Below are 25,490 nucleotides of genomic sequence, written 5' to 3'. Positions count from 1 at the left end.
TTCCCCCGTAGCCTGCAATCCAGAAGCAGTGCACGTAATGTGGACTGGGGGGAAAACAAAACCAAAGCAAACCAACAGCAGAATAAACACCAAATCTCTTGACCAATCTTTAGCAGAAGAGTGCTCATAAGTGAAGTCTTAGCAAGCTTTCTGACTGAAAGAGACTTGTATATACAAGTGCTGGAATGGGGTCTGGAAACACCTCGGAGGTGAGGTCTGCCTCTGTGCTGCCATTTCACCTGGAGCTCCGGGTCCTGCCGTAGCCCAAATTTCCCAGCCTTCCTCCCAACTATCACATTGACTGCCCGACATGCTGGAATTAGAGGCATATTGGAACACAGAGAAGATTCTTCTAGTTAAGGTAGAATTGATAATTATTGGCTTTAGGGAGCTCTGTTTCAAAAAAAAAAAAAAAAAGGGGTTGTAGGTTTTTTTGAAGTGCATTGGCAGAGAAAAAAAAAGAGGTTTGGAACTGAGTGAAATGTCGGGAAAAGCAAAGATAAGTTCATGATAGGATTTGTTTGTTTGTTTTTTTCTTTTATTTCTGCCTCTACTGCAGTTGCACTGTTTTCTCAAGATAAAACGGTACATGAATGCTTTTGAGGCAAGTAAAATGAGAAAAGTAAAACAGTCCTCTCTTAAACAGGAGCAGTAATATTTGTAACTGGAAAGGCTAATTTATTCACCTTCTTTAAAGAATTAGAAAAAGAGGCCAGGGCACAACAGCTCTCTTCTGCTGCTCAAAAAAACACCAGTGAAATGTGCTACTAGGCAGAACAGCTCATGGTTTTCACATGCCACAAAGGATTTGCTTTGACACATAATGAATTTTATTGAGGTCAAATTTCAAGTTATCTAAACACTAGTTTACCTCCAGAGATACAGGGCTCAGGAAATTTTTTTGCAATAACACTGCATTTTTTCCTTGGCAGTGATTTGGGAAGCAGCTTGGTATCATGAAATATTCTGCTTTCAGAAACTTGTTAACAGTCCTGCTAAAACTGCTGATAAAACTTTTGTCCCTTTCACGGCTAAAAAGCTGAACTTCATGGATTCTTCTTTTCATTTCCACTGACTTACAACGTCAGTAAAGCATGACCCTGCTTCTCTGGCTTCCCCATGACTCAGGCGTTGCAATTTCCCTTAAGAAGGGATCAGTACATTGCATCTTCTTGGAAGTGCATGGCCAGAGTGGCCGGGGGGGTTAAAAAAGCAGCAGCGGTCACTTCATTATGTTAGAGGGCTTATGAAAACTTAACAGGGGTGCAAATATAGAACTTCCTGGCAGCAGAGGAGTTAGAGAAATTAAGAACTACGACAAATGGGGTTTTCCAGCTCCTTGTAAAATTGTATCATTAACCTTAACAATGGTATGTTTGATTGCGGTGTAAAACGGATGAACTTTGAGTGTGCATCCTTTAGCCTGGCTCAGCTTCGCAGGCATTCAGATGGCAGTTCAGTTGGCTGCGCAACAGCAGGAATGTTTTGCCAACCGTTTGCCAGACACTTTTCTTCCTCTTTCTATTCACAGAAGTTGGTAAAAAAAAAAATTTATGTCTGTATATGTCTATATATAGATACATACATGTAGAGAGAGATGTGCTTATCTACATATAAAGATATATAGATGCAGGTAAATAGAGTGGTGAGTGTGTTAATAATCTACACAACACTACAGTGTTATTTGGCCACTTGGCTTAAAAGATACTTCCCAGATTAATTTAGCACAGCCTTTTTGTTAATGCTACATACAAATAGTAAAGTAGAAGATGCACCAAACAGTTTAAAAACCAATTTACATCAATCAGCTAGCTATGTCTCATCTGCTCAGCAGGGAAATTTCTTCTAAAAGTTGCGATAGGAACAAAAGTACTGAAGAAAATGTACAAGCAAAATAAAGATATTAGAAAGTCTTAATACATTTATTAATATGCAGTTGATCTAATGAGATATTAAGCGTCTGAAGTCTGTCTTGCTATTTGGAAAATACTAGGAAAGCAAAACACAGTAATTTCAATATATGACCTATAAATCTCTATCTGATCTGGCTTCCCTTGGAAAACCTCTGGCATTTCAGGCAAAGAGCTCTTTGAAAGAAGGGCTCTGAGGCCCAGGCAGCTACCAACGGTCAGTGCATCTGAGTGTCACTCACTAACAAAAGACCTGGTTAGAACCTCAGGATTTTAACATATTCAATTTTACATTTTAAACCCACATAAAAAATGGAAAGACTAATTTCATTTCTCTGGATTTCTCACAACTTTGTAAGGATTCTGTACCATTTACAACCTTTTGAAAATTCACGTAAGCCTTCAGATTTTAAAAAGGCAGGTCCTCTGACATCCCTTTTTCAGAGACAAAATTATCCTGAGCAGTTTTTAATGCAGATTCTTCAAACTAAAATCTCGTTACAGACTGCTAGACTAAATTAGGGTAATGAGTTCCCAAGCCCCGGTTAGTCTCTCAATTACTTATTGACTGAGCCTAATTCTAAACTAAGGTTAAGAAACTGAAAGCAGCACGCAAATATAATTTTTCCCTCTTTCACGTAATGCTTATAACTGTGTCACAGGATAAGACTTGTCACCAGCGGTAAAAAGGTGGCTACAGAAACACAGGACTGTGAATTGCTGTGTCTAGTTCTGCAACCATAAGGTATTAAGTCCAGCTTAGAGTGACCCAAAACAGCCTTTTTAAATACTAGAGCGTGACAGAGGCACACGACACTTCAAAATGAACTTGCATTCTCTGCTAATAAACCAACGTCGCTCCAGCATCTACCACGGTAACAACGCATCAGTGTCTGCTGTTGAAGCACTAATAGTGTTTATTTAGAAAGACCCGACAGTGGTCTCAGCAGAGAGGCTGTGCCCCATTCTACGTACGACCACAAAGAACTTGGAACTTGACATAATCCTTACACCATTGTACCTGGCTGAAGATACCTGTGGTTATTGTTGCCTTATCTGTAGGGAACTGCGTGCTGCACAGTTCTTGCTGCACGCAAAGAAGCCTCTTAAGGTCACGTTGCAGCATGACTTGTTTTCACATATCCCTCTTCCCTGGCTTGCATTTCCCTGCAAATATTCAGGCCGTAGGTTTCAAGGTACTACACAGCAGAAGATGGTGAACACTGAGATCCAGCCTGCCTTCCTACAGCAAAACAGTCTTCATTATTTCTTTTTTCACCCCAAACAGCATGTAATGGACCCCTCCATGCGTGAAGCTCTCAGCATCAAGATACATCCCCCATTTAAAATCCTTTCTGGTCCCTCAGGCCTTCAGCCAGTACTGGTGGAAGCAGATCCCTTGTCCAGTTACAGAAGCCAGTTTTTCTGCTTACCTATTACAATAATTTGATTTTAACTTAAAAAATCCCATGGAAGCTCTGGGATGAAATTCGCCACCTCTGCAAGGTTTAAATGTAGTTGGAATATTTTAAGTTAAGGAGAGCAGAGTTTCACTGTAAAGCTAGCGTCAACACGCACAGCAATTATTAATGCTAGACACCATAAATTTGACTGCATCTGCTTTAGGCTTCATAGTTACTAACAAGCAAAAATCATTGCATTAATGGACTAGTGGAAATACAATAAAGCACTTTATTATCCCTAAAAGGCAGCGTGTGGCATATACACTCTGTGGGGTATTACCAGTGTCCTAGGAGCAGTTTCATTCATTCACATCCTGTGGCATATAATTATCCCAGACTAACCATGACCCTGCGGGTCCTCTATTAAAATTATAATTTTGTTACAGAATGGTGTATACATTATTGAAGCACATTGTTTTGATCACTGAAAATTGACATATTGTGCTCATTAGCCAGTGAGCCTGAATATTTAATTTATGAGGTTTGCTCCAAGTTTTTCACAGTTCAGTCACTTACGGGAAGTAAACAGGCAAAACTGCAGAGCAGTGAATGGGAAAGGTTCTTACTGAAAATGGTGCTTTAAAAAGCAAAAAAAGTGTGTCATGCCATGTGCAGATACATGACATTACATTAGGCAGGTAAATGGGTTAATTGAACTCATTAACATCGTTTCCTTTTTAAAACTTTTCAGCTGAGAAGATGAAAAGATTATTTTAATCTTTACACTTCTCCTACATTTTACATTTTTCACATGGGCCTTTTTTAATCAAATATTGATGATGATGCCTGTTGTTCTTCAAAGCTCAGCATTTATATTGCAGCTCCCTCCCAGGAAGCGCCACTGTATCAAAACTCTGGTATTTCCTTATCTTTAATTCCCCCTTCACTTTTTTTTTTTTTTTTAAATAAACAAGATCTATCAGATTTTTGCCAGAAAAGGCACTCTGGATATTTTGCTTATCTGATGGCCTTCAAGCAACCTGCTGAGCCTGCCTCCTCCAAACACTGGGCTGTAGGCTACAAACCTGCTTGACTGATGCAGCAGATCCCACAGTTCTGTCCCCCAGCTGAAACCACCACTTCAGAAACTAAAACCACGGGTTACAGTTGTTGCATACAAAAAAAGATTACTTTTAATTTTCTTCCTGGCTGTGGAAGTCCCCGTGGTATATAGGTGAAAGCTATATGGGATGGGTCAACAGTGCGCTCTGCTGGCAGCAGAGCCAGCTTGCAGAAAGCTTGCAGGAAACATAGCTTGAATTTGCCTTAAAACTGCCTTCAAAAATAAAGCATGAAATACTTTGAATATCTATCTCTGTCTAAGGCCCCCGAGACATTTATAGGCAGATCTATAGAAGATCGAGATCTACAAGGTCAAGCAGCTTGCTGTTTATTGCAAACGTGATTTTGAAAATTAAGTTATCCTGGCAGCGTTTCCACAATTTCTTTACATACTGTTGCATACAACACTTAAGCATAAAGATGAAGGCGGGGAAAAAGTATTATGAAAAAATAACTATTCAAATGGACAAATATTCATCAAATGCACTTAAATAAAACTGAATGCTCTGTAGAAAACAAGAGTTCACAAACAATACGTGTGCATGTGTCTCCGTGCATAGACACACAGAGAACCCTGCAGGATAGTGCAGGACAGGGGTAGAGCTCTCAGAAGTTTGGAAAATCTATAGAACAATTGTCTCCTATTTGATTATATCAATCTCCTTTGTAAGAGAAGACAAAAAAACAAGAATACCCTTTTTAAACAACTGTTTAATAACTTAGAAGAATAACTGCAAAATCATTTTATTTTCCAGCTTGGGTCGCCTCTAGAAAATCAAGGCAGCAGCATAAAACTACTTCTAAAACTAACTGGGTGCCATAAGCACAATATTAAGCACAATATTAAGAAAATAAATGTTCTTGTGGGGCCATTGCTTTGAAATAGGCAGTGTAATTCTGCTGCAGAGAACTAAGCTGTGTGCCTCAGTAGGTTACATTTGATATTCTAGTTTGGCACGATGCTTCGTCCCTGTCCCCGAAGTCAGATTTCAAATCACAGACTTGTCCTGAAGTCTAGGTGAACTCTTTCCAAACCCTGAAGCAGTCTCTGATTTGCACAAGAGAGAGAGAAGGTACTTACGGCAGTACAATCAATTTAAATCAGCGAGGACAGTACTTTATATCACAGAACATGGTCTGGTCAAGATTCTATGAACAACAATCAGAAAATATTAAAAGAAAGGAACTTGCTTGAGGGACTCAGAAGAACATGACTCAGTTTATCACTGCACTGTGAAACTCAAGTTCAGGTGACCTGAGCTACAGAGTGAAATTCTGCATAGGACGATCCTGTTTAAGTGTCAGGGAGAAAATAAAACCACCTGCCATTAATGCTGACTTACCCCAGTGAGACAAAAGACAATTGCAGCTTTATTTCTGCAGGTTTTAAGCACTTTGAAACCCCTAGATGGCAGATGCTAGGAACAGCTTAATATTAGTGTTAATGTTTTAATGTTTCCATGGAGTATTTGTGCCTCCGTGAACCTGCCAGGGAGAGGAGTTGAGCTAAAACCAGCAGCACATTACAGGTTCCTTAGGATCCGTGCTGCACTCACAGGGCCACCCACTGCTGTCACTACATCGATACAGCAACAAAGGTCATGACAAAGTGTGTGGCCTTAGTAGTTCGGGGCTGCTAATGAGGCAGGAAAGCCCACCGCTCCCGGAGCTTGCAGAGCTGCTTTGCTGTTCTGCTGAATATAGAACTCCAAGAGGAAAATATGGAAGCTGGGTGGCCGATGATAGAAACTTCATTATTGCAGGATATAAAACCAGGGCACTACGACACCTTCAAAACACTCTTCAATACTGGTGATTTGCTCCCCTACACAGTACTAGGCCTTCTTTGGACTGTATCTATTTTCATCCTAAAGAAAGGAACATCTAATATTGCAGATAAGATCCAAGGACACCACAGCAGGCAGCCATACACAATTGATTTTCTTGCTTCCTCACATTCGGTGCTGCTCCACTGGCAGGTACTGATACAAGTTTAAAAACGTTCTTGGAACTAATCTTCAGACCACTCTTTACCTGAATAAATCCACAATGCACTCTCTCGCTGCTCTGTGAAGGCCCCGGGAAGCAGAGAGCCTGTGCTACCCCTTGAAGAAAGGTGACAGTGAACTGCTAAGGTAGCATTGGATTGAAAGGCAAAGAATCCATCCCACCCAGCTCCTTCTCCTTTCTTCTTGCATTCCCTGCTTACATTTCTAGCACGGCTTCGCCCTGAAACAGGCTTCTTTTTCTGTCACTTCTGCTTTTGAAGGGATTTGAAGGCTATTTTAGCACAGACTATAATGTAAAGATGTAGGCCACAAAGGAAGTTCTTAAAAATATTTAGTTCAGGACTAGTTGCAGGAGAAAAACTGAAGAGAACAAGATACACAGTTAACTAGGACACAACAAAAATGCTTCCACAAATGGCAGGGTTAAAGATGATCATTAGAAAAAAACATTTTGGGATTGTTTGGGTTTTTTTTTTCCTAACAGTCATAAAGGTCTGTAGAATTTCAAGATAAACATGCATCAAAGATTTTGTGTTTACTAGGTGTGCATTTTCATTGACTTTGCTTGTGTTCCTTCTATCAAAGGGCAGAATTGGGACTTTTTTGTGATCACAAGACCAGCAAATTATACACGGATACCAAATGAGTATTCAGATCTTACTTACAAACAGTATAGAATATATTAGCAGCGTGTGCCTGTGTGGCTGTCTTGCATCAAGATAAAGAGACAGAATAATGCTGCTGGGGAATTATGTGCACAAAGCTCTGTGAAGCAAAAATTAAAATGAATGAGATTAAATAGAAAATAACTACATCAGGAATATGTTAATAATTTAATTAAAGTCTACCAAAGTTGAACTATTCCACAATTAAGGGTGAAGCCCATCAACATGCTCGGTTCTATGTGGGGATTTTGCCACAGGTAAAACTACCTGTTTGGAAACGTTTCATAATGTATGAGGAGAATGGGCCAACTAAGGATGCGGTATGATCACTAACTTTGGCAACGTTGGACTTCGCTGGTTTCCCAGACAGGCTTTTCCTGATGTTTTAATATATGCTTTCTTTAGTATAGTCTCATTTCTAGGGCGTAAGATAAATGTGAATATTGATCCTTTTGAAAAACAGGAGGGCGAGATTCAGTGCTCTTTTTTCCCTAAGCTTGTTTGCGCTCTTTTCATCTTTATATAACTTTTAAGTCAAACAAAAACACAGAACAAGAGGGTTACTTAACAGCAGAGCAAGAAGCAAGACAAAGGCCATCGCTATGAAGGACTTGGCACCAAAGAGTAGTCTGACACGTTAAGGAAATAGTTATGTAGATCTTAACAGATCTTTTATATTCTCCTTTTAAACAATCCTATAACATTTTATCCAATCCACAAATGGTATAAAAAATAAATACTATGCTTTCTGGAGTAGCAGCTGTTGCTGACTGTACCAGGCAGAGGCAATATCTTTCCCATAAGGCAATCTGTCTTCATGCTATTTGCCTTGTAGGAGAATGTACAAAATACAGAAAATAGCTCCTCGTTAGCCTCTGGGCCTGCGGCCTGTTACAAGACCACACGCAACTTTGCATTCCACAAAACCAGCTCAGCTGATCTTCCAAAATGGGAGTGCACCATCACTTTCATGGCTCAGTACCATAAAATACGGAAAATCCTTCTTTTATTAGTAGGTTCACATAGTGAATAAGATCAGAACCTTCTTTTTCTCCAGTAGCAGTTAAAACTGCACACGGTGAAAAGACAATGCATTGTTTTCCACGGAAAACAATGGAAGTCAACTCTTTTTTCTTGCGTTGTTTTTTGCATGACACTTTCCTGCTGAGTATAATGCATTTGTGGACTTTGAGCTTGCAAACAGGTGGTGATTGCACTTACATGATACTATCTCCTACAACTGTAAGTGGTTATACTTGAAATGTACACTTCTAAAGGCGTTAAGATACGGGGTTCGTTTATAAAACAGACGATATTCTGAACCACAATAATTCCACGCAGTGTTACGGTTGGACTTCCCATAATCAAGCACAGCCTACTATACAATCTTGGCAAGTCAGAAAGTCTCCAGAAATAAAAAAAGAAATGGTTCCTAACCATTGCAATCTTTCATTCAGATGTAATCTGAGTAGATGACAAATATAGTACACTTCTATTCTTCCTGTAGTGAGCAAATGCCCATAAAAGTGCCCATTAAAAGTGGCTGGTAATGGTGGTACATGTTGACGCACTCAAGAAAAGAAATGGGCACGTCAGGTGCAATTTGGTCCCGAATCCAGCCTGGCATACGTGGCTACTTTTCCCTTGGGCACACACTCACAACCAGGGAACACTGCCTTACTTAAACCAGAGGCGGCAGATCAAAGGACAAGACCTTGCGTTTCTTACACTGGAGATCTTGGATTTTGTCCTTGCTGGTGACAAGTCTGTGCGCCCATGCGGGACACTGTTATAGTCCCACTTCGAGCGTTCCTCCCTCCCCGCAGGTCAGAAATGAGGAACACCATTGCTGGCGTTCTTTATCTGCAGTTACGTGGGGAAGTTCCGTCTTAAAAGTCAATACAGTCTCATTACAAGCACTGCATTTTTATGAGGGGGGAAATCAGAAAGACAAATGTTACTCCTGTCCATGAATTTGCCTGTTATCATTTCCCCTCTCTGCTCTACAGAGAGTTATTTGATTCATATTAGGGGTTATCTGGGTCACTTTTACCTTGAGAGAGAAAATAATGGTAACCTAATTTGAGATTTGTACCAATTTAAGAAAGAAAATGGATTCTGAATATTTTGCATAGTTGCTAAATTTAACTGAGTGCTCAGTGAAGCATGAGCTTCCAAATGTGAATAAGAGGCTTTAAACCATTTTCCCCTATTTGGTTTTAAACTACATTTGTTACTTATGATTAGCAATTTTCTGTCATTCATATGCAGCGTACTGAAACTGAATTCAATAAACTGACCTTCCGCCTATCAGACCAAACTGGGTAGTTAATTATTATGCTCGCAAAGTCAAGCAGAAAAACTAAGGAGCATTTACAAATAAGATCATTGTGTTTCATTTGCAAATGGGAATATTTGTTTATTACTTTTCATAAAAATTTTTTAACCAGAATAAACACCAAAAATAGAACATCTGTATCAAAGTTTAAAAAACACAACGATCAAAAGCTGTTTAATCTCATCCATTTCGTTCTATTGCACAGTCTGTTCCATGTAACTTTTTACAACACACTGTGCAAGAAAACAGGTCATTTAAACTCAGTAATTAGTATTACAGATAAAATGACACTGCGGCAATGTTAATTACTATAGTACTGATGTAGTATAGGATATAATACATAATAGTCATGTCTTTAATTTTAAATTGAAGTGCAACAAAGCATATTATTGCTGCACTTCCTCTTCTTAAAGTAAATGAATGTTACTCAAGTGTACCATTTGTATCCGTGCAGAATGTTTTTAAATAAATCACAATTCTACTTTAACTCAAACTGGCACATTTCACTTTCTAATGGCCTAAATTAAGGAACCTCTTGCTATAGGAACTTTTCCTGTGATGGTGGAAATTATGACAGAACTATATTCCATATGAAAAATTTCCACAATCATTTTCTTTTTCATTACAGCAGCTGTAAATCAGTTTGCAAATGAAGCACAACATTCAGTCTTTTTAAAAATAAAGATGAATCTTGACGAGCATTACAGCTATTTGAGGTGTTCTAGGAACTGCAGATACATAATCAAACGGTAATTAATTCTGTACTGCTAGGGCTAAAATAGCTGGCAATTGTAAACATAAAATATTCATAACAAAACAAAGAGACTTGCAGAGGAGGACAATGAAAGTTTCTACCTGCAGCTCCAGTAGGAGTAGGGCTGCCTATTTATGAATAATTATATTTCTGCTTTTTGCAGAACCTTTACTTTTGGATAACTTTGTTATAAATATTAGAAGAAGGAAAAAATGAGTTAAATTTCAGATTTGTTCAAGTGCACTTTAATAATTTATGTCAGCTGAAATGTTCCCATTTTCAGTGCAGAACTTCTGTAATGAAGCCATTATTCAGACCTTGGGTAAAAAATTGTCTAAAAGCCTGCTTATTTAGAAGTATAGTAATCCTAGTCACTGTGCTAACCATGAGTCCCTGGCTAAAATATGTACATACGGATTTAGCAAAATATTTGAACATACAGTATAAGATTCAAAGCAGAAGTTGAAGTATAACCTCAGGTTGTGTATTTCATCTCACAACAATGAGATCTATTGCTACATTCAAATGAAGGTGCATAAAGAGCAAAATCTTGAAGTACATATAACTAGTTTCTAGGCTTTACAAATTGTTTTTAGAAATTCTCTTTTTTTTCTACCCCTGTTTTGTTTAGGTCAGCGGGACGATGTATAATACAGGGAGACATGTATCTCTACGATTAGACAAAGAGCATTTGGTCAACATCTCTGGAGGACCGATGACATACAGCCACCGCTTAGAGGAAATCCGGTTACACTTCGGAAGTGAAGACAGCCAGGGATCAGAGCACCTACTCAACGGACAGGCTTTCTCTGGAGAGGTATGTCAACGTGTTTGGAGTTACAAATGAACCCGTTTGAATTACTCACTTTCCAGTTCTGCCTGAAGGTATTTGCAGACTAATTTGTACTCATAAAAAGTGTTTCCCTTTATCCATTCTGAAAAACAGAGAATTACTTTTTTGTTTTGCCGAGGCACTGCAAATTGTGACTCATACCTAAAAATGGAACTGTTGTATGCATTGTATGCATAGACACCCTATATTCTCACACGCACTACTTACAAAGTAATCAAGTCTCTTTTGATGGGTCCTTTATCTCCCTAGTAAACACAAGGACAAGATTAACGGCAAAGTAGTACTGAAAGTGCTTCAGGTTCTTATGAAAGTGCTACTTTTGCTACTCACTGGTGTGTAACACACTACGTTGAGTATCATTCTGCCTTTGATTCATGTAAAAATAAGATGATACTCAATTTTAGAGATGGTTGCTCCCAAGTCTGTGCTCAAGAAATAAACTTAACTCCACAAGTAAACCCCACAAGTAAACCCTGGCAGAATTGATGCTTGCTTTGTATTTTAAATACATGTCTGTAAACATCCCAGAAAGACCATAATGTAATGACCTTCATAGCTAGTGCAGGATAGTCCCTTACTCTTGGTGGGTAAATATTATAGTCTTGTATATGGAGTACTTTTTCAAGATGTATAGTAAAGTTCGCAGGCTTTCTGGTAGACAAAGCAGAATCTTTCCATTCTCCTTATGTAGGAGCATTTTTACGTAGAAGAAACGCACAGGTTCTGTAGAGCCCCATCCTTCATCAGCTTGTCTGCGAACTATCTAGCACACGGCTCTGCTCCACAGATCTTAACAAATAAAATAATGCTTCAGAATAACTGTATATTACCATAAGGATTATTTTTAAAGCTACTCAAGGTATCCTTTTACCATTCTTTCGGAAGACCAAAATGAATACTTCTTCATAATAAAGCACTTATTTTCTTGGAGATGAATAATCGAATTACTATCTGTACTATCTATCCCAGACTGGTGATGAGTCAGTTAATGTGTGCCACTTTCTCTGGCACTGTGCAACAGCAGTTATGTAAGAGTAGGAATTTAATTGCAGAGTTGTCAAATGATAGTATCATAATTGATGGTAATAATTTGCTTTGTTTTATAAGCTACATAGATGTATAATATATCCAATGGCAGCTTTTTCCTGGAATTATTCATGTCTTACACAGCTGACTTCTCGTTGCCTTCGTTAAATTCTGTGATAAGTGGACATATAATGTATGACTCCTCTAAGAGCTGAAAGTTAAGTATGCTGCAGTAAATAAAAGTCTTTGCTTTGCTAATCAGATTTACAGAAGAGCAATATTCAAACAAAAGCAAGTTGACTGAACAAGAAAGCAAAAATCTTCTTGAAACATACCATTGCACTTGATATGATGTATCAGCATACTTTCAGATAGTCTTAGAAGTCTTTAAGTTATAAATTCAGAAGTTGTAGACTATAACAAAAGGTAAAAATGTAGAACATTGTTTTGCAATACTTAATGTCAACTCTTAACTAGGCTGTTCTGGTTTCGAAAGTAGGAGTTTTGAACTACTATTAACATTTGGTATTATTTGCTAACAGAGACCTCAAGTTTTTCTTAATAAAAGCAGAAAACCTAGCTAAGTGGAAACCGCTGTCAGTCAGTCGTGCACAGCTGGATCCACAGTACATGCAGGATTCATTTAGTTATTTAAATTCCTCCTGCAGTGAATAGAAAGAGATTAGCATCCTCAGGGGATGATCATTCCTGATAGCCAGAGAGCATCTCTCAGGACAGGATAGATCACTCTGTGGAGGTGCATCTCCCTTGACAACCGAGCAGAGCCAAACAACAGGCCTAGCAGCTTAGACTAGACACCTTCATTTCTGTCCTTTGAGGAGGTGTTTTTCGGAGTTTCAGATAGCTGTTTTGGGCAGCTGGACAGGAAAGGTCCAATAAGGTCAAGTATTAATTACTAATTTGAACCTGCAGTTAAGTCTTATTTATAGAACACATACTGTTTCTAAAGTACAAGCAGAGATTCAAATCAATCATGCTGAATAGCACGGGTGCAAATTTTCAGTGAAGGATGGCAGCTGACGGTGTTCTTAGAATATACATCCGCCCATACAAGCGCTGTCTGTATAAATAAGTGATTTTCGATAAGCTCTCAGCACTGGAAGATATAATGTCTACAGCTCCCAGCAACTACAGTAAGAAAACTGTAGGCATGCTAGCTGACTTCATGATAGAGCACGTCTTTATAATGTAACGTATGCTTTCAAGACTGTTGCTGCTAATTACTATCAATTCTGCATTGGGTAATGCTGTCAGAGGAGATGGGATAAAGAAAAATAGCTGCAGAAGTGCATTGCTTTCATTTAGCTCGTGGAGGTAGGAATCGCAATGAATATTTGCTGGCTTCGGCTTTAGCAGGTTAGGCAAAGAGAAAAATCACTGCAGGATGACAGTGACAGCTACCGCACGCCAACTCCATGACGCTGCCTTGTTACTGCTGTTCTTGTTTGCGTTGGACAAACCCACGATGGGTTTTACTGAAACCTCTGCTTTGCCGTGGAAACAATTCCCAAGGATGAAGCTAGCCAAGAAGTGTGACCCATCCCAGTAGATCACGACCAGCTCATTCCCGCTCCTCCTTCCTTCCACTCCCATTCATACCTGCCCCCTCATTTCACTGAGGTCTCCAATGCACATGGAAGTCAGCGCACTGCAGAGAGGGAGGGGGAACCTGGGGAGTGGTCGGGGACAGAGCAGTACCCTGCCCTCACAGCGCTGGCAAACTATTAGATTGGCTCAAACAGACCTAAATTAAATCCCAGTGCAGACAAGGCAGAAGCTTTTAAATGGCCCCAATATAACTTGAGTCAGCTGCAATGCTCTTTACACATCTGGAAATCCCACCTAACATCCATACTAAGCCACAAGGTTGTTCTTAGGGACTTTTTTTACTTAGTGAAGATGTTCCGCAAGTGGGCAGGCGCTCAGAGGAAGCTAGAGAGCACTGGAGAGGTACCGTGGCATGAAAAACAATCTAGAAATAGCAAATTGCTTCAAAATATACTGTGGTCTGAATGATACCAAGAGGCTTGTAATTTCCAGGCTTTAACATTTAACTAGGTGTTAAAGGCTGTCGAGGGAGATCTCTACAATAATATGGTTACCTTTTAGCCCCTAATTATCACTTTAGCAGGAGCAATAACTGAACTAATGCTTAAACAGTTTGAGGGTAAGGGCTTTAAAACCATGTATCAGATTATCATCAATATGTTTGGCACTGCTAAGGTGGAAAGAAAGGCAGGCTCTGGAATGCTTAAATAAATAAATCGAGCATTTACTTGTCCCTCTGATACATACCTGAGTGTGTTTCTTTCCCTACTCTTTGCATAAGCATCCTACTGTATTTTAACGATTAAAAGAAAATCTTGGCTCATGCAAAGTCCCCAGCTAAGACACCAATCATTTGTGTCTGCTGCCTAATGCCTCTATGCAAAACAGGTCTTAATGCTTCAGAGTCCATATCATTTAATGAGAAAGATCATCTTCTTTCAGACAGCAGCAGTACAAAATACAGGAGTATTTAAGAGAGTCCTGTTGCCCAGGCACTGTCTACCTTGTTAAAACAAAAAGGTAAAAATCTCCAAAAGGTTGATGGTGAAAACGGGCCCTTTAACTTTACCATGCAGCAAAGTCATAAAAACCCATACCATTTTTTTTTCCTAAGCAGAAAAATTAAAAGTGTGCTGCAGGAGATCTCCAGCCACTTGATGGCTGTACACTGTAGCGGCCTTATCAATGTAAAGGCAGAAAGTCAGGGAGCTTAATTTTTTGGTGTTATGCACTTTCCACAAACTCAATAGCTGCAGACTTTCAAACAAGAGACCCCAGTCCACAACACATGAAAAAAAAACAGATTTCTTTTTCTCTGCCCTCCAAGTCATCCTTTGAAAACCCATTTACAGAGATTATAAACACACAACGATTTCATCCGCTACATAAGATGTAAAAGGAAAGCCAGAATACTGTCTAAAAGAATACATATTGTGAGCTATACACACAGTTTGGAACCAAGATTTACTTTTGCTGCTGCTAAAAGCTACTAAGAAAACCGAATAAAATACAAGAAAATAGGAACCAAAGGGGGAGGCTGGAAATTCCGAAATGCCAGCCTTCTCCTACTACTGTAATTTCTTTAACTGCTTGCGTATTCTATGTGAGTGAGGAACTTCTAGTGATAGTAAAGGATTAGTGATCAGAGAGATCACTGTTGCAAATCCAACTTCTGGTATTTTTAGAAGCAGGACTGTCAGATAGACAGCCTATGAGAAGCATCTGGCCAGATGGAATAATTTAATCCAGCCTGCTGCAGAATTAGAGCAGTCTGAGTCGTTAAATCACAAACAGTGGCTCTGCCACCGAGGCCTCCTGGACACCTTTGACTTGCCTGTGTGGTTCCAAATAGCCTCCCCAAAAATCCTAATGTTGGTATTGTTTATATATATATATAAAAATACCCAACTAAAAAACCTTTACTGGAATAAAGTCATGTATACGTACTCTGACTTGAGTTCGTTGGCAAACCAGAACAAGTCGTGGCCAATTAGCGGGTCGGAAGAAAGAGCAAGTACAGGAGAACTCTGTATTGTATTGCTTGTTACAAGCCGTTTATATCTCCTTTTGTTTGATAAGGCCCTATCTTCTTCCCAAAAATTTCATCACCTAGAAGGTGAACGGTCAGTTGTGCCTCCCAAGTGACATCTGGCTCGGGACTCGGCCTCCTTTTCTAGGCTATGGGTCAGTTCTGCACAAAAGCCCCTGTTTTCTCCACACAGTTCCTTACACTTACCCAATATTCAGATTCCTCTCCCAGTTCTTTTTGTTTTGCTGTCTGTAGGAAGCCTCACTGATGTGAGGATTTGCAAGTCTAGCGTGGCTTTTCATCAAATTTTGCAAGCACATCAACCTTCCTCTTCCTCAGGAAAGGAGCATTAAATCAGCTAGCGATGTCCCTGAGCAGAGGACAGGAGTGTCCTGCTTCTTCGTAAGCGCGTTCCTGCAGGTGGTCACAATGCCAAAGCAGAGCTCGCCGTAAGCCAGCCCCTACTGCGCCTCGAAATGCTGGCTCTCCTGCCAACAGCTTGCAGAAGGAAGTCTGAAACTCAGATCTGTCAGTTGCCACAGGCCATCTGTATTACATTTTGGAGACTTTATTGGAAATGATGCAGGTCATTTTTAAGTATTTCAGCCAGAAGATAAGTTTACTGTACTCCGGTGCTTATTAATGTTGAAAAATAAGCCTCTGAGGAGAGTACCAGATGAGGGAACACATGTCTAATGGAAGGGTGGTTTAGTAAAATCTCTATAACCTTCAGATTAATGTTCAGCTTCAGAGGAGAAAGGCAATAGGATAATGAATTAAATTGCTATAGGAACAGAATATAAATCAGGAAGAGGTGGTGATATTGTCATCACTACAGTGTGAGGAGGCTATTCACATGAGTAATTCAAAATCAGTGGGAGATGAACATGTGCATTAGTTGCAAGAATGCACCTCTGTCCACCCTAAAGATTACAGGTGGTTTCACCCAAAATTTTGTAAAATATTCATATCCGTGAAAAGCAGAGCTGAAGTCCAAAGGGCACTTATTCACCAACACATGCTTATTGTGTTTTTCTAAACCAAAATCAATTTTGTATTTTAAGTTAAATGGGCTTTTATTGCTGGTTAATATAAAAGAAAATAGGATTGAACAATATATTAGCACAAATTGAGGGATATTCACACCTGCCTGTGGTCTGCTAATTTAAGAGCTCTGAATCATCCAATGGAAATTCCTTTCCACCCTCTACTGACTTTGTAAGGAAATTAGGCTCTTGAACGGAGATGTGTTTCAGTAGCAGGCTGCCTAGGCTGTCTCCCCTCTAAAACTACGTGGAGATGAAATGGCTGCCTCTCCCTCTGGACCACAGAGCCCTGTGGATTTAAAAGCATGGTCCACAGGAAAAAAATAAAAAGTATGGTCTAAGGAAGAGCGCTGCCAAGATAATCTATACAGCGAAGCCTGCAGGGAGGCGTACTGGAAACCTCTGTTATCTTACACAGTGAAACTTAACAAAAACATTTTTGGTCCCAAAATACTTCCCAATGAAAAATGAGATGATAAATCAAGAGGGTAAGCAAAAGTTTTGTTGACTAAAAGCTCTTGGGGAGATCCCGATTGGACACGAGAGGGAAATTTTTCACAGTGAGGACAGTCGTCATTGGAATAATCTCCCCAGGGAGGGGGTTGGCTCGGCCGCACTGGACACCTTTAAGATTCGGCTGGACAGGGTGCTGGGCCATCTTGTCTAGCCTGTGCTTGTCCTAGAAATGTTGGACCAGGTGATCCCTGAGGTCCCTCCCAACCTGGGATTCTGTGATTAAGGTACTAAGGATAATGCACTTACTGTACCTGAAGCCAGCAATAAAGTAGGAGGTGACCATAGAACAGTACAAATGGAATAGGAAGATAAAAGTTAACGCTTTAATTTACTGCATAGTTTTCTGTCAGATATGGATCATATTGTTCCAGAACCACTGCATGAGGTAATACACAATAATTAACTGTAGTCTGCTTGTGCAAAGACGTAATTAGACTACATAGCGTGTTAAACTGTCGGGCTGTGGCCTCACTTTTGGGACCGCAGCTGAGAGCGAGCAGAAGCGAGGGGGGCAGGTCAAAACACTCTGAGACTCCGGGGCAAAGCAGAAAACATGAACATCCCTTATGCTCCCTGTAAAATTGCAGCATTCAGGCAAGTCTTCTACACATCTACAAATACAGCAGCAGCAGCTGCCTTCTGCTCCCGTAGGAAGAGGGGCCACCATGCCTCTCAGCTCTGCGGAGTCCCCGTAGCTCGCAGTGCCGCCACGCTCCTGCAGTCGTGCAAGTCAGCTCAGCAGCAGCCTTCTGCCTGAGCCGGAAGAGTCTCAACGGAAGTGAAGGATAAAGAAATTTGGGGCACGTAGCGGTTGAACAAGTAAACTTATCCCCCAGAGGCTATGCTGGAATATATAAAGAGGCAAGCTACAAGATATAAAATATCTGCAGGTTTCATGAGATACTGCAAATGATTTCCCAAAGTCTAATACTGAAAATCTGAACGCTAGGGGCTTTTTCCCAGATTTCTTACAGTATTTTGTCCTGACCCCTGTGTAATGACACTCCTTAAACAATTCAAAGCATCTGAGTTACACACATTTCACTGTTACTGGGTGGATGGATAAGAAACAGGTCTGCAGATAAAAATGCTAACTAATTGCTGTACCCAATTCCATTTACTTGATTTCATGTTCCATTAGTGGTTGGTTTGTTTGTTTGTTTGTTTTGGGTTTTTTTTTTGTTTGTTTTGGGTTTTTTTTGTGGGAGATGTTCAGCGTTATGTACGCTTCCATGAATTATGGACAGGATTGTGGGAGAGGAGATGACAGAGAATGATTCCTTGAAAACCAAAGCTGAAAATGGCTGGAAAGCCAGGCAGTGACGGAACCATCCGGACACCCGTGGCTACATGGCAGTAATGACAATTTCAAAGCACCAGTCAGAATAACATGCTGATGCCCAGATATTTTGTAAGCAGCAAATGGGCAATATTTAAAATGCAGTTGGCGTTTCTTGTCGAGGAAGCTTCTCCTTTTGAACTACTCTGTTGGAAACCACGAGAAAGATGACTTTCCAGGAATATAGAACAGAAATATTTGTGTATGTTTTACATCAAAATGCAGTAAAACTTGCTACACTGGCTATGTGCTAAAAATGCATCTTAATACTTAGCAACCTTCAAAAGCAGTTTCATCTTTAACACTACTGAAGGAGAATAGTTGACTTTTAACTTATGTTCCTTCCTGTATTTTTTTGGCTAGACAGTCATCTGCAAGTCATGGGCAATATGCGCTTGTTAAATAACAAATCCTAAAACTCAACAGCCAGGAGAAGTTGTAGAATCAAGTGAAGGTATAGCAACTATAAATCATTGATCATAAACAAATAGGAAAAATACACAGCAAGTGAAACCCATTTTTGTCTGAATGGCTGCATCGCTAGGCTGTGCCAGTATGCTCTTCAGTCACGGTCTTACATTTAGTGCTGTCATAGTCATACTGCCATTTTTAAAGGAAAATTAGACTCTAGAAATAGCCTGTTTTAGCCTTCCCTTAGGAAAAAGCCTTAATTACACAAATCAAGTTATATAATGTCCAAACTTTATATCAGCAATAAAGAATTTTACTTCATGTCTAACCAGCTTCTCCTATCGTAAATACCATTCATGCTGTTTTTTCACCTTTCTAAAACTTGATTAGCAGTAGAAATACAAATAAGGTTTTGACGACTTTTTTTTTTGCAAGGGGAAGAATTTACAGTTTGTACTACAGGCCTAAGCGTGCATTTTGTGATAGCACGGATAAAACTGGAAAAGTTTAATGGTTTTATTTGAAGCAGGTTGTAACAGGATGTTTCTTTTGGTGTATGAGCAGTGGAAGTTTAGTTATTGCACCGACAGGGAATCAGGCTTGGACCAAGACACAACTGTGGCTCTTCGTAGAATACAAACTAAGAAAAAGATAGGGGAAGAATTATGTATTTACTTCTTTTAGCAGTAAGACTAACAATAACATTATATATAATTGAAAGGAACTGTCATTTAATTTTGTAATCCCAAACAATCATTAGATACCATCTGGAGTTTGAATGATGCTTTAGAACAAAAGTTTAACCACTTAAAATATTTAAGACTAAATTTCAGGTACCCGAGCAGGATTTTGGTCTTTGGTTTAAGCTTGCACTTTTTCATTTTATCAGATTACTGAGGTATTTGTGTAGATATTGCAGGTGAAAAATTACAGTTCACTGTCATGTCAGATAAATGAAGGACCTTTTCAGAAGTGTTTTAGTATGTCATCATTTTGATGATTTAGACCCAGTAAAAGTGCCTAAAACAAATTGCATTAAGTCTTTCCGGAATAATTGAATACGTTAACATTTCAGACAACAAATGACACAGACATCACCAGATTTCTGTAGATTATTAATTGTTTTCTAGGAAACACTGGTAGATATTTACGTATTTGAAATTTTTTTATATAACGTTTAAGCGAGTTAATTCTTAAAGCAATGAATGAAGGGCTGCTGAAGTTAGAGCACCAGCTGCTACGTGGCATTGAAATTCTCTCCATGATATCCACTGACATGCAATAGGACTCTCAAGTCAGTTATAGCAAGAATCAGAAATGTTTCTGCAAACGTTTGCTTATCTATCACCCGAGACTGAAAGCATCCAAATTTCCTAGATTTCTCAATGTTTTACTGAAGCACGTTATTCTTCCTGGATTCTGCATAGGAAATTCTAGGCGCTTGATACAAGGAGCTCCATCTCTGGAGCCCAGTATTTTTTGCTTCTGTATATTGCCTTCTGGAGACACTGTGGTAAGAGCTCCAAAGATAGGCTGCTATTACTGAAATTTAAGAAACCATACAGGCAGATTTTTAGAGTTGGGCTTTTTTTCTTCTTTTTCATTATCTACACATATGCGGCTGTACCTTCCCAGAGAACTTTCCTTCTTTGGAAACTGCTCTTCTGAATCTCATGGACTGCCCATCCCTTGGCAGAAATGTAGGAGCTGTCCAAACAAACTGCAATGACAACGTCAGCTTATGTTAACGTAGCACGTGACACAGCAAAATATCTGTGGCACAAATAGTAAATACTGAAGTTCTTAGATCCTGAGTGAAACAGATCCCTATCATAATAAATACATTTTTGCACATTTACCATTCAGTTACCAACTGGTTTTTTGGGGGGGAAGGGAGAAGTGGAGGGAAGTGTCCGTGTACTGAGAGCACAGTCTGTCACAGACTATAATCTAAATCCCTTTGGTGCCTAAATTTTAAAATCCAGCATCATAAAGCAGTAAGGTGGAGTTTTTCTGCTTAGACTAGCAGCTGTAGGATTTGCTGTTTTAAACCAGAGGGACATTAAAACATTCAGCACTCTAAACCTCCAGCGTCGCTTATGAAGTATTCATTTTGCCTCATTCCAAATTATTATCATTTGCTTGGCGTGACTTTACTTGCTATGGGATGATGATTCTTTAATTAAAGAGTAATTTACCTCTGCAGCCATGAAACTACACCTGTTGTGAAACTTTTACGTTACTTGGTAATGATTTTTCCACTACACTTCTTGTAAATTTTAACTTTTCCCCCAAATACATTTAATGCAGCATTCCAGAGAAAGGAAGAATCAGACTAACTTCTTATACAAAAGCTGTTACCACTATTATGGACAACCACAAAAGAAAATAAAAAGCAAATGTATGTGAATTTTTATTATCGTTGCAATTTACCAAGACTATAAAAAGACCAGTGAGCAATTACTGTAAACGTTACCCTGGACAAAACTCTCATGAAGGCAACAGAGTTTCATCTGAGGTAACACCGTATGATTTGTTATTTATACTCTAACCACAGACATTGGACCGTAAAAGAACATAATACTCTTTTAGCCCAGCCTCTCTTAACTGGCACAGCCTGCGCACTGGAGGATGAATGCTGGCAATCGGATCACGGACAGGAGAATCCCGAGTTAATAGCAGATGAGACACAACGCTTTCAAGCTACTGATCCATCGCCGTCACACAGTGAAGTTCCTCAGGCACTCGCACGTTTGGTGCTGAGCACTCGCGTAGACACGTACGTCTTGGTTGCAACAACTTGCTTAATGCCTGAGCGGAGCCAAAACCCCCTAGTTCTGAGAGCAAGCGTGGCCCTTACAGCCCAGAGGGTGGGGATTCACTCTGCAAGCTGCTGTCTTCAGTCATTTTTATGTTACTCTGTACAAACGGGAGAGTTTCACACAGCGAGTGGGACCCAGATTCTGAACAGCCGAAACTTGTTGGGAAAACCCACTTGTGGGAGGCAGGAGTTCTGGCTCATACCCACATCCAAATCGGGCAAAGGAGGCAGCCAGGGGGGCATGAAAGGTCTTTACATCCTATGTGGGTGCTCTGGCGCTGTGACTTGGGGCCTGAATGGCGGGGGACAGCATCCTCCTCGGACAGAATTAGCTCAGGAAGAGTTCCAGCCCAGATGTCTCCCTCCTCCCTGATAATAATTACTGTTTTCTCTAATACACATTGGCAGCTGTGAACCCTTACCATTAGCTCCCTAACCTTCAATGTATTTCTGTAGCTTCGGCTACTCCTTTGATAGGTCTTTATCCCTTACCTTACATTTAACAGTTTCTTATGAGGCATTTTAGTTTCTTAGTAAAAACCCACCTAAATCACGTCAATTCTAGCTGCCTTTTTATTACATTTTCAGGGAACACTGTGAGGTTGCAGAGTTACGTTTCCATTTAGCATAGTGACTTGACCTTCCGCCATCACTGTAGACCTTTCCTTAATTAAAAGCACACAGGCTTACACTGCCTCCAGAAAGCCAAAATAATTTAAATTTGAGGTATTTTATTTTAACCACCTAGATACTGAGAAGGAAATACTTCTAAATCTTGTTTTCTTAAGACAAAATTGTGGTAGATAACGGAATAGGGTATTTTACTAACTGTAAAGGGAAGCAAACTCAAGTTTTTGTTATCATTTCATAAGCATGTCTTTCTAAAATTATTACAATCAGATCAGTGTCTCAGGCAGAGCTGCCTGTAAAACAGGATGTGAGTGGCAGTAGGCACAATAGCATCAATGTTAACACTGCTGAGAATTAGAATTGACAAGGTTAAACCATGTTTCTTCGAAGTCCGTTTTCTTTCCATTTATCTTTTAATATCTCACCTTTATCTGCCTGCACTTTTATCTCTGTATAAATTTGCTGGGCATTACTGCACACACCTGCCAAGATTTGCTGGATTAAAACTCAGTAAAAATTAATTCATTCTATTCAGTTACTTTTCAGTAGTTCGGTTGGTTTTTTAATCTAATCGCCATGAAAACATTTTCTAACTGACGATTTGCCATAGGCACATTAGAAAAGCACCATATACAGGTTATTACCCTGAAAGTCCTATCAAAGGCAGAGAGCGCTCTGGATTTTAGCTAGAAAGGGCAAGTCCATTACTGCCCATCTCTTCCCATCATCTTGGATTTTATTTACTCTTTCTTATCAAAATACAAACATGCTACGGCCATCTAGTCCCTGGAAATTCTGCTAATAACAGAATCAGTTGGTAACACAGTCTTAATCTGCTTAACCGTCAGTATAGGACTGGTCAGAAACAGCTGTCACATTCTCAAATGCATAATTCCTCTGAACAAAAAACATATATTTTTTTATTTTTCAAGGCATAATCAATGTGAACTGTATATTTGGCATACTTTATTACGTGAATTTTTTCTCTTTTCACCTTTAGCAATTTCTTTCCCGTTTGCTCCGACAGTCTAAGCACAAAGTGATCAAGGACTGAGCTGTCAGTCCCATACAGTTATCTCCAACCCAGCCTGCTACTTTGAAGTCTACGTCCAAAGCAAAGCATGTAGCTGTGGTCCTGAGAGGCCCATCATTTTTCGTGCTTATACAGGATTTAATCTTACAGCATCCATGGCTACAGGAACTCAGCCACCCAGTTCTCATTACCTGCTGCTTTTTTGCTTCATACCATATAAGTTTGAAATACCCCGGTGAGGTTATGTAGTTTCTTCCTCCTGCTCCGATCGCCAAACTATCAACACAGGGCATTTCACTGCACTGAAGTTTATTACATGAAGCAGTAGAGGAGCACGGCTTTCTATTTGTGGTTCTACTAAGATTCTCCAGAAGCAGGAAGCAAACCTTTATCCTTTTTTATTCCTTTTTTTTTTATTTTTGAGAGAAAAAAAAACTTATGGCAACATGCATAAATGATGAATTAGCATACTTGTTTGAAACAAGGAAATCTGGTTCAGAAAAGGATAAAAGACTTCTTAGTACTAAGTGTACTACTGTCAAGTGCTTTGAGAGAAGACAGGTTGCTGTTCATCACTTGCTCTCTTCACCAAAAAAAACCCAGGGAAAGGTCAATAAAACACCATAAAAATATGCTACCAATAAAAGCATAATTAAAAATACATACATAAAGATTGCAGAACAATCCATTGTGGGTGAAACCTAAAGCCCTCTTTACCACACATTTCTTTAGCAGGACATGCCTATACTTCAAAGACAGGAACTAATAATCAAAGACAATTAACTATGTATATATGTATTAACTATATATATATATATATGTAAAACTATAATCAATAAGTCTGCATATTGTGAAATCACTTTGTGGCCTTGAGGTTTGTGGGTTGTTTCTAGAGAGCACTCTGGCATTGACCTGTGGAGCCAGTTTTACCCAAATTACAAATTGCTACATCAAGGTTGCTGCAGCTAAGCTAGGTTTTGGCAGATTTTGTTCCATTTGACCATCAGAGCAGCGGTCCCAGTGGCATATATCCAGTGAGGTGGCTAACAGACAAGCTCGAGAGAGTGGTGCTGTTGTGATTTTGAACAGCACAATCCATCCCTGACCATTCCTGCTTTAGGCAGGATTAGTGCCATAGAAGAAGCATCAGACAGGAATATTTCCATGCACATCCAAGGCTGCAAACTGCAGCCTAACCCCAGGAGTTGTGGTTTAAGGCAGAGTTCTCTATAGCAGCCTTAAAGCTCCCATGCTTTACGTACCCCGACAGTCCCTTTGACAATCTGCCTGTACCCACAAACAACTTCATACACGCTTACAGCCCTGCTGAGGGGAGGGACATCACAGGAAAACCAAGTTCCTGTAAGGTAAGCTGGAGTGATGGAGACGTCGGGTCTCCAGGCTCTTGGCTAAATCACAAGACAAACTGGCAGGACATCAGGGAGATTTCTGATAGCCTCTGGTTGTGCTGCAGCAAAATTCCTTTGAAATCAAGTTCCCTCCACAAGGTACTGTGGTCTTGACACGTAAGCGTTTTCCAGCAAACCCCTGTTTCAGCAAAACAAAAATCCCAGCTAGTTCTGCTTATGATTAGCGTAAGGCCTTATTCCTTGTGAAGCCCAAGGGTGTGTTCAGTTAAGAGGATTTTCACTGTTTGATTTGTAGCTTAGAGCCTCCCTGTCTACTGTCACAAAAGGCACAATAGAGGAACTGTTCTTCCTCCTAGCTGGTGGAGCTATTCCCTGGGGCAGTTAACTGGGGGCGGGGGCTGGGGGTGGGTGGGGAAATCACCCTTATTCTTCCAGATTCTAATGAATGTCTGTCTGTTTCATTCTCATAGGATTTTCTTTTAGAAATCCAGGAAAATGATGAAAAGAAAAATGGCAGGGTAGAAAAAAAAAAAGAAAAAATCAGTATCTGAAGTTCCAAAAGCCTTTTCCTTGTGGCCTATTTGAAAATACATACCTACTTTTTAGATATACTCAGTACTGGGGATGAATACTTCAAAGAAACTTG

General features: G+C 39.7%; 1 protein-coding gene across 2 annotated transcripts in view; it reads left to right on the top strand.

The window, feature by feature from the left end:
• Positions 1-25,490, top strand: part of CA10 (carbonic anhydrase 10) — a 207,296-nt gene that overhangs the window by 149,967 nt on the left and 31,839 nt on the right. For both annotated transcript variants that reach the window (XM_064467009.1, XM_064467010.1), the window contains exon 5: positions 10,833-11,018. In XM_064467009.1, the coding sequence (XP_064323079.1) occupies positions 10,833-11,018 (186 nt within the window). The remainder of the gene's footprint in view (positions 1-10,832; positions 11,019-25,490) is intronic.

This window comes from Phalacrocorax carbo, chromosome 16 (genome assembly GCF_963921805.1).
Source record: "Phalacrocorax carbo chromosome 16, bPhaCar2.1, whole genome shotgun sequence".
Taxonomy (NCBI): domain Eukaryota; kingdom Metazoa; phylum Chordata; class Aves; order Suliformes; family Phalacrocoracidae; genus Phalacrocorax; species Phalacrocorax carbo.
Note: the sequence above shows the minus strand (reverse complement) of the source record. Positions and strands in the feature narration are given on the sequence as shown.